The following is a 25,404-nucleotide window of genomic DNA, read 5'->3' as shown; positions in this document are numbered from 1 at the left end:
ATCAGATACAGAGTAAAGGTCCCTCCACACTGTCCTTATTAACCACTCTCAGGACAATTTACAGTATGTGTTAGATACAGAATAAGGTTCTCTTGATACAGTCCTCATCAAACACATCTAGGACTGGTGCAGGATGTGGTTAAGTACAGCATTAAGTTCCCTACTCTGGTGTTATTTTGGCTGCTCTCCCAACACGCTGTAAAAACAATTTCGCAAATAGGGAAGAGCATGTAAGTTTGAAATTGTTCCAAAGAGCAAATTTACTTGAAATATATTTTATTACAATTGAAATGCAGATTACCCACACCTAGTTGCGTTCTTCCATTACAGATCAGAAAGCTTTCCTCTCAACCAGTTCAAGGTAAGAACTCTTTTACTGTGTCTGCGTCTCTACCTAGCACGTGTCTTGAACTTGTAACTCCCTGCCCTCAGTGTGTGCTGGGAGTCGGGCTTGTGCGCTGTATGTCCAATCCTCCAATCTCTGGGCCTCCCCTCTGCCCATAGGTTGAGGTAGCTGCACCATCATTCAGGGCTGGGTTTCCAGTGAGCAGTGCACTGGCTTGGACCAATGTTAAAGAGGAATGTCAGCCACTATATTGGGTCTAAGGATGTGAGCGTTAGTGTGTTTTGTTCATGTGTATGCAGAATACAGAAAGAGGCCATTTGTCCACTGTGTGTGTACTAGCTCTGTTGAAAAGCAGTCCAACCAGCTCCACTCACCCTGTTTCCCCATGTTACTGCAATTAATTCTCTTTCGGCTATTTATCTTAATTCGTTTTGAAGGCTATTATTGAATTTATATCCCTTTGCGTGCATTTCATTCCAAATCCCAACAACTCAGTGGTCAGAGGTTTTTAATTCACTCAAGGGATATGGGCATCACTGGCTGAACTGGCATTTATTAACCATCCCTAGTTGAACTTGGTGGTGGTAAAGTGTTGCAGTCTATGTGCTGTGGATACACCCACAATATCATTAGGGAGGGAAATCTAGGATTTTGTTCACAGTGACAGTGAAGGAGCAGTGATACATTTCCAAGTCAGGATGGAGGAAAACTTGCATGGGATGGTGATCCCGTGTACCTGCTGCCCTTGCCCTTCCAGATGGAAGGGTTTGGAAGGTGCTGTCTAAGGATCTTCTGATGAATTTCTGCAGCGCATCTTGTAGATAGTACACACTACTGCTACTGTTCCTCTTGCCACCTCTGATTCTTTTGCCAATTGTCTTAACTCTATGTGGGAGGCAGATCTTTTACAAAAAAACATTCATGGTTTTAAACATGTCCATCAAGTACCGGTTAGCTTTGTCTGGTACTGAGGACAACCCTGACTTCTCCAGTCTATCACGTCATTCCATTCCTTCATCTCTGGAACACTCCAGTAAATCTCTGCTGCGTCCTTTACAAAATCGCAGAGTCTGGTGTCCAGAATCAGATGCAGAATTCCTGCAGGAGTTACTGATTTATATGGGTCTATCATATCGATTGCTTTGGTCTTCTTTGCCTCTCGGATGACACTCGGATGGGGGGGGGGGGGTTCCATATGTTACGTTAACCCGTCTCGCCACCAAAAACAGCCCGAGGCCCTTCTGTTCATTTAAGATTGTACCAACCTTTGAGTTGGAATGCATTTCCTGCTTTTCAATACTGAATTTCATTACCAAGTATCCAGCCGTTCTACCAGTCTGCTATGTCCTTTTTTTTAACGTCTGTTACCATCTTTCTCCCTGTCAGTGGACTTCCAAGTTTCATATCAATTTCAAATTTCAATATTAGAATCATAGAATCCTTACAGTGTGAATACAGGCCATTCGGCCCAACAGGTCCACACTAACCCTCCGAAGAGTAACCCACCCAGATCCATTTCTCTACCCGACATTTACCCCTGACTAATACACCTAAACTACACATCTCTGAACACTATGGGAAATTTAGCATGGCCAATCCACCTGACCTGCGCATCTTTGGACTGTGGAAGGAAACTGGAGCACCCGGAGGAAACCCATGCAGACACTGGGTAAACGTGCAAACCCCACACAGACTGTCGCCCGAGGTTGGAATTGAACCCGCATCCCTGGCGCTGTGAGGCAGTAGTGCTAACTACTGAGCCACCATGCCGCCCATGTGTGGTCCTCTGCACTCGGATCAAGAAATTCATTTATATCCAGCAAAGCCATCAGCAGTCATGAGACTGTCCAGGAAGACACCACTGTATACCTCCATCCAGTATGTTTGAACGAAAACAGCCATTCAGCATATACTGTCCCTTTTCCACTCATTTACCCAACTTCATATCCATATTCCTACTGCTCCCATGATATCCACAGCACCTACTGTCCTGTCCTATCCAACCTCTCTGTCATCTCATCAAATACCTCCACATTTGTCAGGCATGACTTCCCCAGATTAAATCGGTGCCCCTCGGTTTGTCTTTGCTTGTCCAATGGCTGTTCATTTTCTCCTGAATAATCAGTTCTAAAAGCTCCCCTGCTACTGATCTTGTATTGGCCGGTGTCAACCTCCAACATTGCTTGGAGTCAGGGCTGTACTGTTTACAAATCTCAGATGCTGTGCAGCCATCCAGGAGATCCGAACAGGAGAGAGGATTTTGAACAGTGTCTCCCCAATTTCTGCCTTTGTGTCCCTCAGCAACCAATGATGCGCCGCATCCACAAAGGGCGGTGTATGCAGTTTCTTTAGTGTCTCATTTCTACCTACTTTATCCCATCTGTTATTTCAATATCTTGGAGATTTACGTTAAATCGAACAAGTTCATCTTCCTCAGTAAACCTTGATGGAATGTACACATCCAGAAGTTAAGCCATGCCCCTGTCTCCATCAATAGATCTCCATTTTGATACCTCACTGGCCCTCTGACATCACTTTCACTGTTACTATGTCAATAGAACGTCTTCGGATTCCCTGTGATGTTAGCTGCCGGGCACGTCACGTGCTGTCTCCACGCCGCTCCTATTTCCAGGTTTACCTTTTCCCTGCCTCCTTCTCCCTTGTATGATCAACTTCACATCTACCATTTATCTCCTTTTGAGTTCGTCCTGTCATTAGGGTGACCTTACTTTCCACATCCTCCTCTCCCTCTTGTGGGAATTGAATCAGGCTCCACCTTAACCACCATCTCCTTAAAGAGTAACCTGTTACTCCATTATACTTTGACTCTGGTTTACTTGGGTCAGACTTGCCTCCACTTCATTGAAACTGGCCCTCCTGTAGTTCGGTGCTGTTATTTTACATTGCTCCTTGTTTTACTCTGTAACTAATCTAAAACTTATGATCACTGTTCCAAGATGCTCCTGCGTGTGATGTTCTCCATGTGACCCACTTAACTCCACTCGGACACGATCCGGCAATGTCCCTTTCCTCATCAGGTAGGAAACATACCGCAGAATATTTGAGCACACTTCAGAAATCTATCCGGGCCTCCATTTTTCACGCAATCACTGCCTTGTCCAATATTCTGATATTAAATGTTTCCCCCTATGGTTTTGTATCTTCCAATCATAATCTTCAAAATCTACTTCTTTATTATATTTCCATTACTTGGTGGTTTATAAAATATATAAAGGAACCAAGTAGCCCTACATACTGAGTTGAAATTCCAGCTCCCTCACACTGTCACTCACTGTCGCCTTTCCTGTCTGCACCCTGTGTTACTGACTATCTCTCCTTGTGTCGCTCCAGCTCCCTCACACTGTCGCTCAGTAACACCTCTTGCTCCAGCGCCCTGTGTTACTGACCATATCTCTAATGAAGTTAATCCATCTCCCTCTCACTGTCATTCAGTGTCCTTTTCCCTCTCAGTGCCCTGTGTTACTGTATTGTACTGATGTTACTCCAGCTCCCTCACACTGTCACTCAGGGTCCCCTCTCCCCCCAGCACCTTCTTGTACTGACAGTATCTCTACTGATGTCAATCCAGCTCCTCACATTGTCACTCAGTAACCTCTCTTTTTCCCAGTGCCCTGTGTTATTTACTGTATCTTTATTGGTATTAATCCAGCCCCCTCACGCTGACATTCCGCATTCCCTCTCCTACATGCCTTGTGTTGTTGACAGTATCTTTACTGATATTAATCCAACTCCTTCACACTCACTCAGTAACCCCACCTCCTGCACCACCATCTACCGCAACCCTGATAGCCCTGTGCCCCTTGCACCCTTAGATACTGACTGTTTAACATTGATGGAGCTGTAGCTTTAATACTGTCACCCTATGCTACTGTCCACCCCCACAGACAGTATGCTTTAGCTTGTATTGTTGTTGGAAAGACTGTAGACAGTGCTGGTGATGGGAACTCATATTCGGAAGAACTGGATATTGGAACAGTAGCCGGCTTGTTAATCATTTCCCTGTTTATTGCACCACCTAGTGAATAGTAAGCGAGATACAATTTGGAAGCAAAATCCTATTAAATATCAGAATTAGCAAATGTATTGAAACTGAAGTCCTTTTTAACAAAGACATTGAATGTTAGTCGTTTTTAACAGCTTATTAATTTTAATAACTCATCGTTCACAGCACAAGTTACATATTTTGATTTTTGAATGAGAAATCCTGCAGTAGTGATAGCTCTGATTGCTTCAATCCTAGTCATGTCTTTTAGGGACCTGGGCTTATCCTTTAGGCCTGTATGTGAAATTTAAAATGCTTAAAGTTAAAATGATTTGATTAAACTTTTAACAGAAACCTTCAAAATGCTCAGTTAGTTCACCTTACAGTGATGGAAATGTGTTGCTGGAAAAGCGCAGCAGGTCAGGCAGCATCCAGGGAACAGGAGAATCGACGTTTCGGGCATAAGCCCTTCTTCAGGAATCGGGCATAAGCCATTCCTGAAGAAGGGCTTATGCCCGAAACGTCGATTCTCCTGTTCCCTGGATGCTGCCTGACCTGCTGTGCTTTTCCAGCAACACATTTCCAGCTCTGATCTCCAGCATCTGCAGACCTCACTTTCTCCACCTTACAGTGATGTAGTGAGTAGTGTTGGTTGTCTTTGGTTAATGTGGGATGTGATTCACCAGTTCAGTTGCTCCTTTAAGGGTCCTGTGATAAGTAAAGAGCTCAGGAGTAGCATGGATAAGCAACAGTGGGTTTGGGTGTTAGTTCAGGTACAGACCACAGAGTTCAGCTTTCTGAAGGGTTGACAATGGTTGAGGTGAGAATATTCATGTCCTGAAATCAACAAAGGCAGTGGAAGGAAAAAAACGGCTTGCATTTATGTGGCGCCTTACGCATGTGCTGTCAACACCAGCCCCCGTCAGTGTAACCCTATTTACCGAAATAGGAAAGGTGACTGCCAAACTGTGCACAGCAATATTTCACAAACTGGACTAAGCAGGGGGAAATTGTTCTCATTGCTGGAATGATCGAGAACATGAGGATTCAAGGTGATTGGCATAGGAATCAAAGGCAACACGAGGGAAACCTTTTCCATCCAGCGAGTGGTGAGGTTTTGGAACGCGCTGCATGAGAGTGAGGTAGGGGCAGCTTTTATGCTGGCTTTCATAATGGAATCTGATCATGATCTGAAGAGAAAAGATTAGCAGGGCTCCAGGGAAAAATGGAGGGTTTGAGTTATAGGGAGATGCTGGATAGGCTAGGACGTTTTCACTGGAGCATAGGAGGTTGAGGGATGACCTTATTGAGGTTTATAAAATCATGAGGGGCATAGATAAGGTAAATGGCCAAGATATTTTCAATTGGAGGGGGGGGGGGGATTTCAGGTGAGAAGAGAAAGATTTAGAAAAGACATGAGGGGCAATTCTTTTACACAGAGAGTGGTTTGCACTTTGAATGAACTTCCAGAGGAAGTGGTGGATGCAGGTACAGTTACAGCATTGAAAAGACTTTTGGACAAGTACATGAATAAGAAATGTTTGGAAGGATGTGGACCAAGTGCAGACAGGTGGGACGAGTTTTGTTTGGGATTATGGTCCACGTGGACTGGTTGGACCAAAGGGTCTGTTTCCATGCTGTATGATTCTATGACTCTATGAAAAGGCATGGGTGCAGGTACAGGTGAGTTGTTCTTGCACAGAGCTTGGACGCAAACAGTGGGTCATTCTGTGATTCTGTGAAATTATTCTTTTTTAAAATTTATTTTCATGGTCTGATTGATGGAGATATACTGCATTGGCTAGAGATCTCCCCTGACGATTAATCAGTACCTGGTATCACTTGGTAATATGGGATTTGATTCGGAGAAGAATCGTGTAGAGCATAGTGTTATGGTATAAATTATTGTGACCATTTGAAATTTGGCATTGTGGCATTTATTCTGATTAGTACAAGATGGAAAGCTTTGACCAAGTTTATGTTGTGGTTCTGTGAGTGTACCACTTCAGCTGAGAGGGAGGACAGAGCCCTGGTTTCACATCATTTTCAATAGGTCACCTGCTTGTGCCTCCCTGACACCGGGACGGGGGGGAGGGGGACGATGGTTTCAGTCACAGTGGATCAGAGGCTGGGGAGGAGATGGACGATGTTACAGACATTACAGGGGGAGGTGGTCTCGGTACTGGAGTTGAGATGTGGTCAGACACCCCTCATGGGGTCACAATGAAAGGGGGCTGAGTCTGCCATGCCTGTGGGCACCGAACCTGATCGCCAGTTGCTTGGTCTCTTTTTCATTGTTGTGCCTCGAGTTCTGAGTAGTCAGTTCATGTGTTAAAAATAAACAGGGCTATACCAACAAACATTGGGTTGCATGGTGGCTCACTGGTTAGCACTGCTGCCTCGCAGTGCCAGGGACCTGGCATTCACCCTTGGGAGATTATCAATGTGAAGTTAGCACATTTTCCCTGTTTCTGTGTGGGTTTCCTCCAGGGTTCCACTGTCCAAGGACGTGCAAGTTAGGTGGATTGGCCATGCTAATTGCTCGTAGTGTCAAGGGATGTGCAGACAAGGTGGGTTAGCCATGGGAATGCAGAATCACAGGGGTAGTGTAGGGTGGGTCTGGGTGGGATACCTTTCGGAGGGTCAGTGTGGATTTTTGATGGGCCAAATGGCCAGCTTCCACACTGTAGGGATTCTATGAATGGAGAACTCTCGTTTATTTTGCATTCGGAACAGAGAATAACCTACAAGGAAACAACTTGTATAAAATGGTCATTTGTTTTCCAGCTTCTGAGAGCCAAGATTTGGAATCTGAGGAAGATGATGGTAAGTTCTGAGTAAACCTTATTCGAAAGTCAGACAATTAAAGCCCAGGAATGAAAGCCTGAGAGTCTACCCTTATCAGTGGTGCGGTTTTCAGGCTGTTCTCTCACACTCATGATAGACAGGATTGTTGCTTGACTGTGATGCCCCTCATGGTGGATTAGACAGCTAACACTCTCCACCACGATAAAAATCACACAACGCCAGGTGAGAGTCCAACAGGTTTATTTGGAAGTACTAGCTTTCAGAGCACTGATCCTTCGTCAGGTAGCTATCTGATGAAGGAGCAGCGCTCTGATAGCTAGTACAGAGGAACCTTGATCATCCGGCATTTAAGTAACCGAATTTTGGATTATCTGAACAATATCACAATGTTTGGCTAGCTATGTTATCCTGTATTCGATTATCTGGAATTCGATTAACTGAACAGAATACTTCCTGCCCCTGTGTATCTCTCAGACTGTATTTTGTGTATAATTATCCCGCAGACCTGGAGAGTTCCTTAGACAGGAAGCAGCAGCTGCTGAACACCCTGAGACAGAATCCAAAGTTCATCAAACAATTCCGCCCCATTCTGGAAGAGACTTTGGAGGAGAAACTGGAGAGCATGGGTTTGAAAAAGGTATGTGTGAGAATGGGGGTGGTTGGTGAATACTGAGCCTGGGATACAGACTGCAAATGTCAGTGGGTAAATTGCTGAAGACTCGCACTGTTCCCATTAATCCAGGTTCATTTTCACCTAATGATCCTTGAACTTGACTCTTCGTTTGGAAGCTAGGGAATATGAGTTACTCCCAAGCCAGGAAGGCTGTGGTGAGCATCCTCAGTGCCTTTTATCACTTGGCATAAGAATCTTCTCAGTTAGGTGGACTTTGCCGGATCAGGCTGCTAAGGACAGTCCATGGGGTACACCTTATTTTGTTTTCCTCCCCTACATTTCCTTCTTAAAGGGTTTCATGATGCTGATGCCCTCCAATCGTCATTACGACCAAGAAGAGATCACAGCAACTTCTCAGAATGTGAGCATCACTGGCAAAGCCAATGTTTAATACCCATCTTTAATGCCCCTCTGAAAGTAATGGCAGACTTTCTCCTTGCACTTGATGTGTTACAGCTTACCCCATCGGACTGATGTGGGATGTGGATCGGAGGGGAATTTGACATTAGATGTCTTCCCAAGCTGCCCTTACCCTCTGAGCTAGTGGAGGTTGAGTGTTGAATGGGCACTCTGTATGTGACATGTGTAGATTGTATGTGCATACTAACATGAGGAATATAGAATATAGAACATAGAAAAGTACAGCACAGAACAGATCCTTCGGCCCATGATGTTGTGCCGAGGATTATTCCTAATCTAAAAATAACCTAACTTATGCACCCCTCAATTCACTGCTGTCCATGTGCATGCCCAGCAATTGCTTAAATAATCCTAATGACTCTGCTTCCATCACCACCACTGGCAACGCATTCCATGCATTCACAACTCTCTGCGTAAAGAACCTACCTCTGACATCTCCTCTATACCTTCCTCCTAATATCTTAAAACTATGACCCCTTGTGCCAGTCAATCCTGCCCTAGGGAAAAGTCTTTGGCTATTGACTCCATCCATACCTCTCTTTACCTTGTATACTTCGGTCAGGTCACCTCTCTTCGTCCTTCACTCCAAGAGAAAAGTCTGAGCTTAGTCAACCTCTCATCGTAAGACAAACCCTGCAGTCCAGGCAGTATCCTGTTAAGCATTCTTTGCACCCTCTCCAAAGCCTCTGTATCTTTCCTATAATAGGGCGACCAGAACTGGACTCAGTATTCCAAGTATGGTCTCCCCAGGGACTTATAGAGCTGCAGCAAAACCTCGTGGCTCTTAAACCCAATCCCCCTCTTAATGAAAGCCAAAACACCATATGCTTTTTTAACAACCCTATCCACTTGGGTGGTAACTTTGAGGGAGCTGTGCACTTGAACACCAAGATCCCTCTGTTCCTCCACACTGCCAAGAATCCTGTCTTTAATCCTATATTCAGCATTCAAGTTCGACCTTCCAAAATGCATCACTTCACATTTATCCAGGTTGAACTCCATCTGATATTTCTCAGCCCAGCTCTGCATCCTGTCTGTGTCGCGCTGCTGCCTGCAATAGCCCTCGATACATCAACGGCACCTCCAACCTTTGTGTCATTGGCAAATTTACTAACCCACCCCTCAACCTCTTCATCCAAGTCATTTATAAAAACTACAAAGAACAGAGCCCTGCGGGATACCACTCACCACTGACCTCCAGGCAGAATACTTTCCATCTACAACCACTCTCTGCCTTCTGTCAGCCAGCCAATTCTGAATCCAGACAGCCAAATCTCCCTGTATTCCATACCTCCTGACTTTATGAATGAGCCTTCCATGGAGAACCTTATCAAATGCACAATTTTGGTCTCCTGATTTGAAATATGACATAATTGAGTTAGAAGCAGTTCAGAAAAGGTTCACTCAACTCATTCCTGAGATGAAGAGCTCTTTTCATGAAGTAGGCCTTAACCCATAGGAATTCAGGGGAGAGTCATAGAGTCATACAGCATGGAAACATACCATTCGGTCCAACCAGTCCATGTCAACCATGTTCCAAACTAAACTACACCCACCTAGTTGCGCTTGGCCCATATTTATCTAAACATTTCTTATTCATGTACTTATCTAAATGTCTCTTAAATGTTATAATTGTGCCCACATCCATCACTTCCTTTGGAAGTTCATCTCACCCACGAGTCACTCTCTGTGTAAAAATATTGCCTCTCATGTCTCTTTAAAATCTTCCTCCTCTCACCTTACAGATGTGGCCCCTAGTCTTGAAATCTCCCACATTAGGGAAAAGACTCCTGCAATTCCCCTTATCTATACCCCTCATGATTTTATAAATCTCTACAAGGTCACCCCTCAGCCTCCTACGCTCCTGTGAAAAAAGCCCCAGCCTACCCGGCTGTCCTTATAACGCAAACCCTCCATTCCCGGCAACATCCTGGTAAATCCCTTCTGAAGCCTCTCCAGTTTAATAATATCCTTCATGTAACAAAACGAGGACTGTAGAGAAAGCGAAGACTACAGGTGCTGGAGGTCAGAGTTGAGAGTGTGGTGCTGGAAAAGCACAACAGGTTGGGTAGCATCCGAGGAGCAGGAAGATCGACGTTTCAGGCAAAAAACCCTTCTTCAGGTGACTTAACCAAATGAGCTGTGGTCTTAGTAGGCCCCAAGAGCCAAATGGTGTAAGGTAAGGGGTCACCTGGCCAGCCCTCCCTCTCAGCGGATCGAGCAGCCCAGTTTAACTGGTACTTCTGTTGCAGGGCTTGAAGGGAATTCCTGCCCAGACACTAAAGAGCTTGAGTGTGACTGTGGGCAAACAGCATGAGAGCAAGGCCAGGCACTTCGGCGAGTTTGCTAGCCTTCGGAAGCGGTTTGCAAAGGTCGTGGTGGAGAAGGTCAGAGAGAAGCAGCGCAGCGAGGGCTACAGCTCCCCTCCACCCCGATCAGGTAACGGTGACACACTGTACATAGGAACGGCCCTTTTACTCGTGAACCACTCCCCAGCCATCTCATAGAATCCTTACAGTGTGGGAGCAGGACATTTGGCCCATCGAGTCCACACTGACCCTCCAAAAATCATCCCAAACCCCCTACCCTATACCTAAGCCCAGGTTTCCCATGGCTAATCCACTTACCTTGCACATCGCTGGCCAAATGGGTAATTGAACATGGCCAATCCGCCTAACCTGCATATCTTTGGACTGTGGGAGGAAACTCCTGCAGACACAGGGAGGATGAGAAAACTCAACACCATCAGTCACCCTCGAGTGGAATTGAACCCATGTCCCTGGTTCTGTGAGGCAGCACTTAGCCGCCAGCTTCGCAGCATCCTCCAGCCCCTCAAATTCTCCTCCGTTCCTGCCTGGGAAGTTGCTCCCATCCGAGTTACATTACAATGACATTCTGCCTGGCTCATCCTTTTATTCCTCACAATAACCGTGGGCGGCACGGTGGCACAGTGGTTAGCACTGCTGCTTCACAGCGCCAGAGACCCGGGTTCAATTCCCGCCTCAGGCGACTGACTGTGTGGAGTTTGCACGTTCTCCCCGTGTCTGCGTGGGTTTCCTCCGGGTGCTTCGGTTTCCTCCCACAGCCCAAAGATGTGCAGGTCAGGTGAATTGGCCATGCTAAATTGCCCGTAGTGTTAGGTAAGGGGTAAATGTAGGGGCATGGGTGGGTTGCGCTTCGGCGGGTCGGTGTGGACTTGTTGGGCCGAAGGGCCTGTTTCCATACTGTAATGTAATCTAAAAACGATTCCCTGCTAGTTCGCATGAAGACCCCGTTTCTGGTGGGGTTCATACTCAAATCCCATTCCCAACCTGAAATCTCAGGCAAGGGGCTTGCCCCTTTATGGAATCACCACTAGGGGATGCAAGAGAGCCTCTACGGAGATGTACAGCACGGAATCTGACCCTTCGGCCCAACCCGTCCATGCAGCCTTCCCGCCTCTCTCGGAGCTCCCCCCCGCTGGCCCCCAGATGTCAGAGCCCTCAGTCTTGAACAGGTTGCTTCTGGGTGAGCGAGTGAACGTCCAAGAGTGAACAGCAGAAATCCTTCTGGTTTTTGCCTGGCTGCTGCTGCTGTTTAAACAGTCGGGGGAAATGTTGGTGTGGCGCCAATATCACTGGGCGAGTAGTCCAAAAACCCAGTCTAATGCTGTGGGGACACAGGTTCAAATCCTACCACAGCAGTCAGCGAAGCCTTAAATTTAATGAATTAAATCTGGAATTGAAAGTTAATCTCTGTAACAGTGACCATGACAACCATGACTGACTGTCAGGAAAGCCTATCTGACTCAACAGTGTTCTTCTGGGGAGGAAGTCTGCTGTCATAGAATCCCTCCTGTGTGGAAGCAGACCCTTTGGCCCAACAAGTTCATATCGACCCTCTGAAGAGTAACCCACCCAGACCCATTCCCCTACCTAATACTTTACATTTACCCCTGACTAATGCACCTAAGCTACACATCCTGGAACACTGTGGGCAATTTAGCACGGCCAATTCACCTGACCTACACATCTTTGTGACTGTGGGAGGAAACTAGAGCACCTGGAGGAAACGCACGCACATACAGGGAGAATGTGCAAACTCCACACAGACAGTCACCCGAGACTGGCTGGTCCCTGGCGCCGTGAGGCAGCGGTGCTAACCACTGAGCCACACCATCCTTAGCCACTCTGGACTACATGTGACTGTAGACCCACAGCGATGTGGTTTGCCCTAACCATTTGATAATGTGCTTTTTTTTTAACTGTTCCTGCCAAAGTGGGCAATTTCACCCGGATGTGGTGAAAAGATAAAGAAACTAGACAGTGTTGGCATGGGCGGATCACTCATGTTAGATGCCAACAAATGAAGACTCAGGTGTAAGCTACTCAAACGGAGGTATGGGTTAGATATCAGGATGTGTCTCTTCACACAGAAGCTCATGGATCCATGGTATCAATGGATTAGGAGCAGGAGGAGACCACTTGACCCCTCAAGCATTTTCTATGATCCGATAAAACCTTAAACAAACTGTCAATCCAAATGGTGAGCACCCGTCAGCTGGCATCACTTTGGCCTCTGTGACGTTATGTGTGAGTTAGAAAGAAGGGTAGGCCGTTCAGCCTCTCCACTCTGCCACTCAATCAGAGTGTGGATGATCCAATTGTGGCCCCAGTTCCACTTTCCTGACTAGTCCCGGTACCTTTCCACTCTCTGGATAGACATGATAGTCATCCATATCAACTATTTGGATGAGAATGTACAAGACATTAAAATACGCGGTATTGTGGACAGTGAGGAAGGTTGTCAGAAATTGCAGCAAAACATGGATCAACGGGGGAGGTGGACCGAGAAACGGAAAATGGAGTTTAATAGAGATAACTGTGAGGTCTTGCATTTTGGAGAGTCAAACCAAGGTCGGAATTTCATGGTGAATGGTAGGGCCTTAAGGGATGCATTGGAACAGCGGGACCTTGGAGTCCAGGTGCATGGTTCTCTGAAAGTGGAGTCACAGGCAGACAGGGCAGTGAAGGTGGCTTTTGGGACACTGACCTTCATCAGTCAGGGCACTGAGTATCGAAGTTGGGAAGTTATGTTGCAGTTGTACAGGACGTTGATAGAACATAGAACATAGAACATAGAAGAATACAGCGCAGTACAGGCCCTTGGGCCCTCGATGTTGCGCCGATCCAAGCCCACCTAAACTACACTAACCCACTATCCTCCATATACCTATCCAATGCCCTCTTAAATGCCCATAAAGAGGGAGAGTCCACCACTGTTACTGGCAGGGCATTCCATGAACTAACGACTCGCTGAGTGAAGAACCTACCCCTAACATCAGTCCTATATCTACCCCCCCTTAATTTAAAGCTATGCCCCCTTGTAATACCCGACTCAATACGCGGGAAAAGGTTCATACTGTCGACCCTATCTAACCCCCTAATCATCTTGTACACCTCAATCAAGTCACCCCTAAACCTTCTTTTCTCTAGTGAAAACAGCCCCAAGTGCCTCAGTCTTTCCTCATACGATTTTCCTTTCATACCAGGCAACATCCTGGTAAACCTCCTCTGCACCCGTTCCAATGCCTCCACATCCTTCCTATAGTATGGCGACCAAAACTGCACACAATATTCCAGATGCGGCCGTACCAGAGTCTTATACAACTGCATCATGACCTCAGGACTCCGGAACTCAATTCCTCTACCAATAAAAGCCAGTACGCCATATGCCTTCCTCACCGCACTATTTACCTGGGTGGCAACTTTCAGAGATCTGTGTACATAGACACCAAGATCCCTCTGCTCATCCACACTACCAAGTATCCGACCATTAGCCCAGTACCCCATCTTTTTGTTATTCTTCCCAAAGTGAATCACCTCACACTTAGCTACATTGAATTCCATCTGCCACCTTTCTGCCCAGCTCTGCAGCTTCTCTATATCCTGCTGTAACCTGCCACATGCTTCCTCACTGTCAACAACTCCTCCGACTTTCGTGTCATCCGCAAACTTGCTCACCCAACCTTCTAACCCCTCTTCCAGGTCATTTATAAAAATGACAAACAGCAATGGTCCCAAAACAGATCCTTGCGGAACACCGCTAGTGACGGCACTCCATGAAGAAACTTTGCCATCAACTACTACCCTCTGTCTTCTTCCATCCAGCCAATTCCTAATCCAAACCTCCAACTCACCCTCAATGCCATATCTCCGTATTTTCTGCAGTAGCCTACCATGGGGAACCTTATCGAACGCCTTACTAAAATCCATATATACCACATCTACCGCTTTCCCCTCATCAACCTCCTTCGTCACCTTTTCAAAGAATTCAATAAGGTTTGTGAGGCACGACTTGCCCTTCACAAAACCATGCTGACTATCCTTGATCACATTATTCCTATCTAGATGTGCATAAATCCTATCCCTTACAATTCTCTCTAAGACTTTGCCCACAACAGAAGTGAGACTCACCGGCCTATAGTTACTAGGGCTATCCCTACTCCCCTTTTTGAACAAGGGAACCACATTTGCTATCCTCCAGTCTTCTGGGACTACTCCTGTAGACAAAGAGGACATAAAAATCAAGGCCAATGGCTCTGCAATCTCCTCCCTTGCTTCCCAGAGAATCCTAGGATAAATGCCATCAGGCCCAGGGGACTTATCTATTTTCACCTTTTCCAGGATTTCCAACACCTCTTCTCTACATACCTCAAAGCCATCCATTCTACTTATTTGTGCCTCAGTATTCTCATCGACAACAATGCCCTGTTCCTGAGTGAATACTGAAGAAAAGTATTCATTCAGTGTCTCCCCAATCTCTTCCGCCTCCACACGCAACTTCCCCCTACTATCCTTGACTGGACCTATTCCTACCCTAGTCATTCTTTTATTCCTAAAAGAATGAGGCTGGACTTAGAGTATTGTGTTCAGTTTTGGTCACCTTGCTATAGGAGGGACGTTATTAAACTGGAAAGAGTGCAGAAGAAATTGACAAGGATGTTGCCAGAACTCAATGGTCTGACTTATAGGGAGAGGTCGAACATGCTAGGACTTTTTCTTTAGAGGGTAGGAGACTGAGTGGTGATCTTATACAAGTGTTTAAGATCATGAGAGGCATGGGTAGGGTGAATGCTCTCAGTCTTTTCCCCAGGGCTGGGGCATCAAGGACTAGAGGGCATCAGTTTAAGGTTAGAGGGGAAAGAATAAAAGGGAACCTGAGAGGCAACGTTTTTTACACAGAGGGTGGTACACAAATGGAATGAGCTGCCAGCAGAAGTGGTTGAGGCGGGTACATTAACAACATTTAAAAGGCATTTGGACAAATGCATGAATAGGAAAGGTGTGGAAGGATGTGTGCCCAGTGCAGGGAAATGGGGTTAGTGTGGATGGGTATTTTGGTCAGCGTGGACCAGTTTGGGCCAAAGGGCTATGAAAGGTGAGTGCAGAGTTCAGAGGGTAGCTAGATGAGTTTACCCTGTGGCTAGTCTCATTGCAGACATGAGGAAGGTGGGATTTGGACTTATCTCTAAAAGTTTGAAAAATATACTGATCAAAATGTTACTGGGACTAAAAAGGTTAAACTATGAGGGCAGCTGGCAGAGGTTACATTTATATTCCCTTGAGTGTAGCAGACAATGGGGTGATTGGAAGGCTGAATGGGATGTGATGCCTCTATCTGACTGGGGTGTTTAACATCATTGAAGGAGCAATTTGAGAAAGTGAGAAACTATTTCCTCTGTTTTCTCAGTGGCACTAAATCTACAAGAGGTGATGTCTACAAGCGGCAGTTCAACTTAAGAAAGGGGAATTAAAATGTTTGAATGTTTCAATTCGGTGCTGCCTGGGAGTGGACTGGAAGCAGATTCAATGGAGGAGTTCAGTGGATTAATTGGATGATGATTTCGTTAGAAATAATATGAGGAGAAGGCAGGAGATTGGCACGAGGTGATGCAGCTCATATAACAAGCTGATGTAGGCACGATGGGCCAAATGGCCTCTGGAACTTGCTGCCTCTTAAAGCTGGAGGCTGGAGGTCATGTGGGACTGAGATCAGTTGACTTTTGCTAGGAGAGGTTTTGGGATGGCGAGAGATGGGATGAGATACAAACCGACCTGAAGCTAGCCATCTGAAGTTGAAGTGACCCGCTCCTGTGCTTTAATCACTCTGCTCCCTGTGTTGCAGTACGGAGACAGACCGGGCCGGCACAGAAAACCGCCACCAAAAGCAAGGGCCGGCAAGCCGTGACGTTGAAGCCATCCCGCGTGGTCGATCCCAAGCTCTCCCAGACCGAGGTCCCCAAACCAGCTCCGCGGCATCGGGCTGCCAGTCCGATCCGCTCTGCAGCACCCAGTGCCAGGTACAATTCTCCTGCCAGGCTGCGTCACACAGGGGTGGCTTGTGTTGTTTGAGTGAGTGCGCAGGTCGGGGCTCATTCCTCAGCGCGTTTTCCACATAATGTTCGGTTCGAAACAGCGACCACCCCCCCCCCCCCCCCCCGCCACTCAGTGGGATTGTGTCCACCCTCTGCAGCAACTTGTGGATGTGCAGGTTGGAAAGAGGGGTAGGCCATTCGGCTCCTTGAACCCGGCCCACCCTTCATTACGGAGATTGTGGCTTCAACTCCACGTTCCCAGCGAACCCCTTGACCTCAAAAACCGACCGCTGCGGGAACTGAGTGGGAGGTCTGGCAGAATCTGAGGAGAGACAGCCGAGTCGATGTTTTGGGGTCCCTTTGACTCCCTGCTTGGTCAAGAATTTGGCAGCAACGGGTTCAAACCCCAATCCATTGACGCATGTGTTGAAGGCTGACTCTGCAGTGCTGAGGGCGTGCCTCAGCCACAGAGGTGGATCTTTTTAGCCACACTCTCGGGTGGACGTAAAGATCGCGGGGCAGTATTTGTGGAAGTAACAAGGGCAGTCACTGGCGGGTACCAACTTTATCTAGATGGTTGCAGGCCCGTTACTGTTGGGAACCAACCTGTTGAATATTCAGTGTATAAATGTGAGTGGAGCGCTTGGCTTTTGTCGCCAGCTGCTCTTGGTGAGGTATCTGAACACCGTGTCGCAGGATCCAACGTTATCCAGGTGGCCACGTCAGATAGAGAGCATAGAATCCCTGCAGTTTGGAAACAGGCCCTTCAGCCCAACAAGTCCACACTGACCCTCCAAAGAGTATCCTACCCAGACCTATTCCTCTACCCTATAACTCTACATTTATCCCTGACTAATGCCCCTAACCTACACATCCCTGAACACTATAGGCAATTAAGCACGGCCAACCCACCTAACCACGCATCTTTGGAATGTTGGGAGGAAACCGGAGCACCCGGAGGAAACCCGCACAGACACGGGGAGAATGTGCAAACTCCACGCAGACAGTTGTCCAAAGCTGGAATTGAACTCGGGTCTCTGGCGCTGTGAGGCAGCACTGAGATACAGCCCCATGGATTGTCTCCTGGGATGGTGTGACTGATGTATGAGGAGAGACAGAATCATTAGGAGGGGGAAATCACATTAAACCTCTAAAAGGGGTGGAGAATGCTGCACGCAGCAGTCCCCTGCAACCACAGATTGCGGTGGTTCACGGACTCTCAGCCCAACTGCTTGTTCTGTGGTGCTGTGGAGTCCGTGGACCATGTATATACTGGGTGTGGGCGTTTGCACTCCCTTTTTGATTAGATTAGATTAGATTAGATTAGATTACAGTGTGGAAACAGGCCCTTCGGCCCAACAAGTCCACACCGACCCGCTGAAGCGAAACCCACCCATACCCCTACATTTACCCCTTACCTAACACTACGGGCAATTTAGTATGGCCAATTCACCTAACCTGCACATCTTTGGACTGTGGGAGGAAACCGGAGCACCCGGAGGAAACCCACGCAGACACGGGGAGAACGTGCAAACTCCACACAGTCAGTCGCCTGAGTCGGGAATTGAACCCGGGTCTCTGGCGCTGCGAGGCAGCAGTGCTAACCACTGTGCCACCGTGCCGCCCAAAAACCTCCTTCTCTGGTTTTGGTTGCACTGCAGTCCCACGCTCCTGATCTTTGGGCACCCGGTATGGAGGGGGGGAGGTTGGGGGTGGGGGTGTAGGTCAGAGGATCTCCTCATGGGTCTGCTCCTGGGCCTGGCCAAACTGGCCATACACAGGTCCAGGCAGCGGGCTGTGGAGGGGGTCGTTAGGGCTGACTGCCTGCCCCTCTTCCGCAGTTACGTTAGGGCCCGGGTGTCCTTGGAGAAGGAGCACGCGGTGTCCACCAACACCCTGGAGTTGTTCAGGGAGAGGTGGGCGCCGCAGGGAGTGGAGTGCATTATTTCCCCCTCCAACTCTATTTTGATTTAGTCCCTACCCTCCCCTTCACTGTTTGATCACACAGCACTGCCCTTCGATGTGAAGGGCACTGCTTGTCACTGGCCACTCGGGTGTTTTCCTATCTTCCTGGTGGTGGAAACTGAATAAAGATTCGTGCATCTTGTGTCTTTCACTGTGTCTCACACCTGCACACACACACACAACAAAAAAAAAGACAAACCTCTAAAATTCTGACAAGACTAGACAGTGTAAATGCAGGAAATATGTTCCCAGTGACCGGGGAGTACAGAACCGGGGTTGGGAGGGAGAGCCTGTAGAATTCTCTACCACAGAAAGCAGTTAATTCTGATCTCTTTCTCTTTCTCTGCACCTTCCCTGTGGCTGTAACACTCTATTTTACAGTGTTCTGCTACCCTGATGTACTTTTGTGTAGTGTGTACGTCATGCAAAGCATCACTATATCGCGGTACACGTGACAACAATAAATCAATTAGTTTAAGCTGAAGCATTGTACGTAATCAAGGAAGCGTTATATATACACTTCCTCGAGTTAAAGGGATGGAAGGGTGTGGGGAGAAAGTAGGAACAGGAGTGAGTTGGATGGTCAGCCATGATCATATTAAATGTTGGAGCAGACTTCAAGGACTGAATGGGCTACTGCTTCTATATTCTATGTTGACGTTTTGTGCCCAGAGCCGAAGTGTGATGTCCTGTGATGATCTCTACAATGCCTTGAGCAGCTCATCATTCTAATTGGTTTTCTTTCCTCTACATCCTGCTTCTCTCGCCGCATCCCTGCGCCCCGCGGTGACTCGGCAGTACTCCCCCATTCTCCTCGGACGAAGACGACTCGGTTGTGGACAGTGCCTATGTCACCAGCGTGGGGGTGAAGGACGGGACCCAGGTGCGGGTTGTCCAGTCGAACCCGTTGCCGAGACCGTCGGCCCTGAGCGACGATGACGACGACTGGTCAGACACTGACATCTCGACAGAGCTGCTGAGCCCAGTTGGGGGGGCTTCTGTGCCCCGCACCCCACCAGGTACTGGCAGTACCCTGCTCTGGCATCAAGTTAATTTACATAAATGTAAGGCAAACTGGGGCAGGACTTATTCACTTAATGGTAGGGATCTGGGGAGTGTTGCCCAACAAAGAGTACTAGGGGTGCAGGTTCACAGATCTTTGAATGTGGAGTCACAGGTAGACAATGCAGGGAAGAAGGCGTCTGGTATGCTTGCCTTTAAATGGTTAGTGTGTTGAGTATGGTAGTTGGGAAGTCATGTTGTGGCCAATTAGGACATTGGTTCAGCCACTTATGGAATATTGTTGCCAGGGTTGGAGGATCTGAGCTACTGGGAGAGGCTGAGGCTGAGGGGTGACGTTAATGAGGTTTATAAAATCTTGAGATGCATGGTTAGGATAAATAGACAAAGTCTTTTCCCTGGGGTCGGGGAGTCCAGAACAAGAGGGCATAGGTTTAGGGTGAGAGAGGAAAGATATACAAGGGACCTAAGGGGCAACGTTTTCACACAGGGGGTGATACGTGTATGGAATGAGCTGCCAGAGGAAGTGGTGGAGGCTGGTACAATTGCAACATTTAAAAGGCATGTGGATGGGTATATGAATAGGAAGGTTTAGAGGGATATGGGCCAAATGCTGGCAAATGGGATAGGTTAGGATATCTAGTCAAGGACGAGTTGAACCGAAGGGTCTGTTTCCGTGCTGTACAGCTCTCTGACTGTGGTGGTGGGGTGAGTGAATGTGGTGCCAATCAAATAAGCTCCATGTCCAATTCTCCAATCCCTCGGACTCCCCACTGCCCATTAGTTGAGATATCTGCATCATCATTCAGCCCTGGGTTTCCAGTGAGCACCACACTGGCTATGACCAAATGTTAAAGAGCATTACAATAATCTCATTGCTTTTCTCATTGCTATCTTTCCCTTTACCTTGTCTGAATGGCATGTTTGTAGGAACTTGGAGATGCTTAACCCAAGAACATGAGGAAACCAGATTAAATGGCACAGAGACAAACTTAGCAACAGGATGCACAACAGGCTGTATACAGGATAGAGGAAGCCGTTTGACCCATCACAACTGAGCTGAGTCTCTGAAAGAGCAACCCACGTTGGCCAATTTGTCATTTGGATCGGATAGGGATTGGGAATCATGTATTTCCGGGGTCAGTGCTGGTTCACTTGCAGTTGATTTGGACATGGCTTTAAGAAGTAGCCCAAGCTCAGAATCTGCTGACAACTTTCACTCAAAGAATACGCTCATGTCTTCAGTGAGCTTGGGACCACAATCCTCAGGCTCAGGGATCCCAGGGCTACATCAGGTCCTAGCCCCGATCCCTGCTGTGCTTTTACCATTACCGCCCCCCTGCCAGATGAAAGATCAGTCCTCAGTAAAGATCTCACCTTCATCCCACCATGCAGCTGGATCAATGAATTCCACACGCATCAGCGACATAGAATTTTTCTTCACTGCCTCCGTGCTTACTTTTTCCATCAGGATTCCCACATTCACTCACATAAGATGGTATAAAAAAATGAAGGAACGAGATGCAAGAAGTGGCAGAGGCTGGTACAATTACAACATTTTAAAGGCATTGGGATGGGTATATGAATAGGAAGGGCTTAGAAGGATATGGGCCAAATGCTGGCTAAAGGGACTAGATTGGGTTGGGATATCTGGTCAGCATGGACGAGTTGGACCGAAGGGTCTGTTTCCATGCTGTACACCTCTATGACTCTAAGTCACAGTAGAATGCTAGGACTGGAACCGGCCCACATGCGTGTGGCTTTATTGAGGGCTGGCTGCGGTTTATGGAATTTGTCCAGTGAGTGAGGGCGGGCTCTATCAGTGGGCAGGGCTCTTCCATTGAGCATGTGACAAGTCTAACACTTGCTGAGAAGGACAATGCACTTACTAGTCCAGAGAGCACAAGGCTGAATCCTGCTGTAGACGGTTTGAGTGCAGCTCAAATAAAGTGTGAGAACTAAAAAGCTAGCAATACGGGCAATGGAAATAGAGGAAACCGACAGGGAGAATGTGCAAACTCCACACACAGAGTTTCCCAGAGGGTGGAATCAAATCCGGGTCCCTGGTGCCGTGAGGCAGCAAGGTGCTAATCCACAGAGCCACTGAGCTATCCAGTGAATCAAAGAAGTTGCTCACCTTGGAGAGAAGAAGGCTGAGAGGAGATCCGATAGAGGTTTCCAAAATCATAAGCAGGGCTGTGCAGAGTAGATAGGGAGAACCTGTCCCCATTCGTACAAGGAACAAGAATGAGAAGGCATTGATTAAAGATTATATGCAAAAGAGGCAAAGGTGATGTGAGAAAAAACTCACAAAGTGGGTTGCACTGTCTGGAAATAAATGGAGGCTCAATTGAAGTGTTGGATTATTTGGCTGGTAATGGTGTGCAGGGATGTGGAGAAAAGGCAGGGGATTAGTGTTAGGTATTAGAACAGGAGCGGGCCAGATGGGCTGAACGACCTGCTTCTGCACGGTGACAGTTCTGTGGTGTCGCTGGTGGTGTTGGGTTTGCTGCTGCTGATGGATGTTTTGGTAACGGCGGTGTCCAGGATGCTGTTTGAGTTGTTTCTGTCATATACCCGTCCCTTTCGAACCTCTAGGAAACATGGTGCAGAGTCTGGCCAAGAGTCTCGAGAGACAACTCAGCTCCCCAGTGAAGAAACCCACCGGCGGAGTTCAACTCATCCCCACGGCCCAAGCTGCAGCCCGTACCCCTCCTGATAACCGCACCGTCGTCAAGAAGCTACAGGTAACGAGCCTCTGGGTGCCATTAATTGGCAGAAAGGGATAATTCCCCCTAGTTGATATTCAAATGCTTTCCACTCACTGAGCTTGGGGAAGGGACAGGGACCATATGGAGTTTGTAAGTTTCTCTGCCAATACAACCCGATTACTGTACAGACTCATTCCAAAGTGAGATTTTTGAGAATTTTAAGCAGGAAACAAGGGATCGACATTTGCAGGGAAAATGTTTCAGAAGGGGCTCATTGTCAAATAAAAGAGGGTAGCCATCACAGGGGAGTCTTTTCTGCTCCCAAAAAGGATCTCAGCCAGCAGCGCTGTCTATATTTACGCACAGACACACAATTGTAGAATGGCTACTACCATTTGGCCCATCTTGTCTGTACCAGCTCCCTTCACCAACAACTCACCCAGTCCCACCCTTTTCCACTTGGTCTTGTTGAAAAGGTGGGGAGTGCCTGGCTCGGATTGGCATCTAACATGTGCTTCTGGATTCAAGGAGAGCTGGGAATGGACAGGAAATCCTGGCAACACCCAGAGAATTCTACTCGGGAAGCTCACCACAAGCCACCTGGAGACTTGATTTTTACGCATGTACCTTACTCGCTGTTGTCTTTTCAACTGCTTGTTTACTTACAACACCATCCTCAAAGAACATGCCAACTCTGTTCCTGAACCATCTCCAGCTCAGTCACTGTTGTGCCTGCCAGTGTTTGATTCCAGTCGCCCTAGGCCAGGTCCCTTTTCGACTTGGTGAAAGTAGCCCCTTGCTTTCTTCCTTATCGAGCTGCAAGCATGTGATCGAGCAAGTTGTTGTGTACACTTTTCGGGATTTATTTACTGTGCAGATTTATCCCTCTGTCTTGTTCACTCATCGATGGTGTTGCGTATCCAGCAGTGCAAACTTTAATCTGACTGCTGCTGAATTCTAGGAGAAAGTGAGGACTGCAGATGCTGGAGATTAGAGTCGAAAAGTGTGGCGCTGGAAAAGCACAGCTGGTCCGGCAGCATCCGAGGAGCAGGAGAGTCGACGTTTTGGGCATAAGCCCTTCATCAGGAATGCCCGATGAAGGGCTTATGCACGAAACGTCGACTCTCCTGCTCCTCGGATGCTGCCGGACCTGCTGTGCTTTTCCAGCGCCACACTTTTGACTGCTGCTAAGTTGTAACCAAGTGGTCTCTGTCTTCGGCTGCTGGGTGGCAGCATTCCTTTCCCATCGTTTCACCTGTCACTGTTGCTTTTTCCCTTCCTTATGATTCCTGCATACTTCATAGTCAGGAGCGTTAAATTCCAAACATCTCCTTGCTTGACCCAGGGCTCTGTTGTCACCGTTACATTGTAAATCCATGTGTGACATTCGATTGCAGTTCACTTAAATTATGCATCATGCTCTGTGCAGTTCTGCACACGTACCCCTGGACCTTTTCATGTAATGATTAGATCTGATTCCCCATGCTTCAGAAATACTTTGCTGTAGTGTTTGTCCCTCCCAAAAATCTGTGATCCGTGTTGTTCAACTCTGCTGCACACACCCGAGCACGTATTTCCCTCCAATACCTGAGCAATCTGTCTGAACCCACCCCCTCACACAGCATAGATCAACCTCCTCCTGAGGACATTGGTGGATCCTGTTGAGGAACTAACCTGCCCCCCCCCCCACATCGAACAAGTCCCTCCTGTCCCTGAACTGGTCTCACTGCCCAAGATAAAGGCAAAACACTACGGATGCTGGAAATCCGTGACAAACGCAGAGATTGCTGGTGAAACTCTGCTTCAGAACCATCACAGCAGACTCAAAACGTTAACTCTCTTTCCCTGTCCACTGCTGCGGACAGATCCACTAAGCTTCACCCCCATTTTCTGTTTGTTTCAATACCCAGAGTACGGATGTTGTTCCATCTGCATCATGTTTGTGCATCAGTCTCTACATTACTAGGTTTTGACCTGTGTTCCTGTGCTCTCCAGCAGAAGTAACCTAGAAATTATCAATTTTTTTCAAAAATACCCAGCTTCTAAAGCTCTGACTGCAAACTTTTGTGTCTTTATCTTCAAATATCATAGTTTCTCATGTGGTATGTGAATTATGACACTTCCTGGTCTGCCCCCAGAATCTCCCCTCATGTCCCATCTAGCAATGCCTGGCACCAAGGAAGGAGTAGACCTTATTGACTCATGTTGTCAAATGCAGAAGTGTCTCCCTATCCCTTTCTCTGTTGGGATCCCTGTGACTGCTGTATCCTTGGACTTGGCTGTGGCTCCCATACCATCCTTAACCACACAATGCCATGCACCTCTTTAAGATATGGTGACCCTCACCATATGTGAGGGGGTGGGGAATTCCTGCAGCGTCTGTCTGTTCAGACCCCACTCGATGACCATCCATTACTTCCCTGTGGATTTAAATGACCACTTCACAGAAAGTTTGAGCCAGGAAGCTACCAGAGTATGTAGAGGTGCAGACATGAACTCGCTCACTGTCACGCGCACTCATTTGGGCTTCTCATGCACTCAAACACGCGCAGACAGTCACACTCCGTCTGTACTTCCCACTCCCTTGGGAAAGTTGCCAATGCAATCAAAGACCCCCTTCTCCACCCTGGTTTCTTCCACCCTCTTCCATTGGGCAGAGGATAGGTTTAAAAATAAGTACCAACAGATTCCAGAACAGCTTCTTCCCTGCTGTTATCAATGAAGAGCTTATGATCGAAAAGTCGATTCTCCTGTTCCTCGGATGCTGCCTGACCGGCTGTGCTTTTCCAATACCACACTTTAACTGTGATCTCCAGCATCTCTAGTCCTCACTTTCTCCTAGTGTGAATGAACGTCTCATAACAAGAGGGATTGAGTATAGAAGCAAAGAGGTTCTTATGCAGCTGTACAGGACCCTGGTGAGACCGCACCTGGAGTACTGTGTACAGTTCTGGTCTCCAAATTTGAGGAAAGACATTCTGGCTATTGAGGGAGTGCAGCGTAGGTTCACGAGGTCAATTCTTGGAATGGCGGGACTACCTTATGCTGAAAGACTGGAGCGACTGGGCTTGTATACCCTTGAGTTTAGAAGACTGAGAGGGG

At 47.4% G+C, this 25,404-nt stretch overlaps 1 protein-coding gene across 3 annotated transcripts in view; it reads left to right on the top strand.

The window, feature by feature from the left end:
• The window catches only part of dzip1l (DAZ interacting zinc finger protein 1-like), a 208,655-nt gene that overhangs the window by 97,729 nt on the left and 85,522 nt on the right, over nucleotides 1–25,404 (top strand). For all 3 annotated transcript variants that reach the window (XM_087993855.1, XM_087993854.1, XM_087993852.1), the window contains 8 exons: nucleotides 331–361; nucleotides 3,304–3,384; nucleotides 7,137–7,175; nucleotides 7,661–7,794; nucleotides 10,503–10,689; nucleotides 16,417–16,591; nucleotides 19,370–19,590; nucleotides 22,190–22,338. In XM_087993855.1, coding sequence (XP_087849981.1) covers nucleotides 331–361; nucleotides 3,304–3,384; nucleotides 7,137–7,175; nucleotides 7,661–7,794; nucleotides 10,503–10,689; nucleotides 16,417–16,591; nucleotides 19,370–19,590; nucleotides 22,190–22,338 — 1,017 coding nt within the window. The remainder of the gene's footprint in view (nucleotides 1–330; nucleotides 362–3,303; nucleotides 3,385–7,136; nucleotides 7,176–7,660; nucleotides 7,795–10,502; nucleotides 10,690–16,416; nucleotides 16,592–19,369; nucleotides 19,591–22,189; nucleotides 22,339–25,404) is intronic.

The sequence above is a fragment of the Chiloscyllium plagiosum genome, unplaced genomic scaffold (genome assembly GCF_037043375.1).
Source record: "Chiloscyllium plagiosum isolate Xiang-an unplaced genomic scaffold, Cpla_swu_hap1 HiC_scaffold_13, whole genome shotgun sequence".
NCBI classification, from domain to species: Eukaryota; Metazoa; Chordata; class Chondrichthyes; order Orectolobiformes; family Hemiscylliidae; genus Chiloscyllium; species Chiloscyllium plagiosum.
The sequence above is the reverse complement of the archived record's forward strand: the minus strand, read 5'-3'. Positions and strand labels throughout refer to the sequence as shown.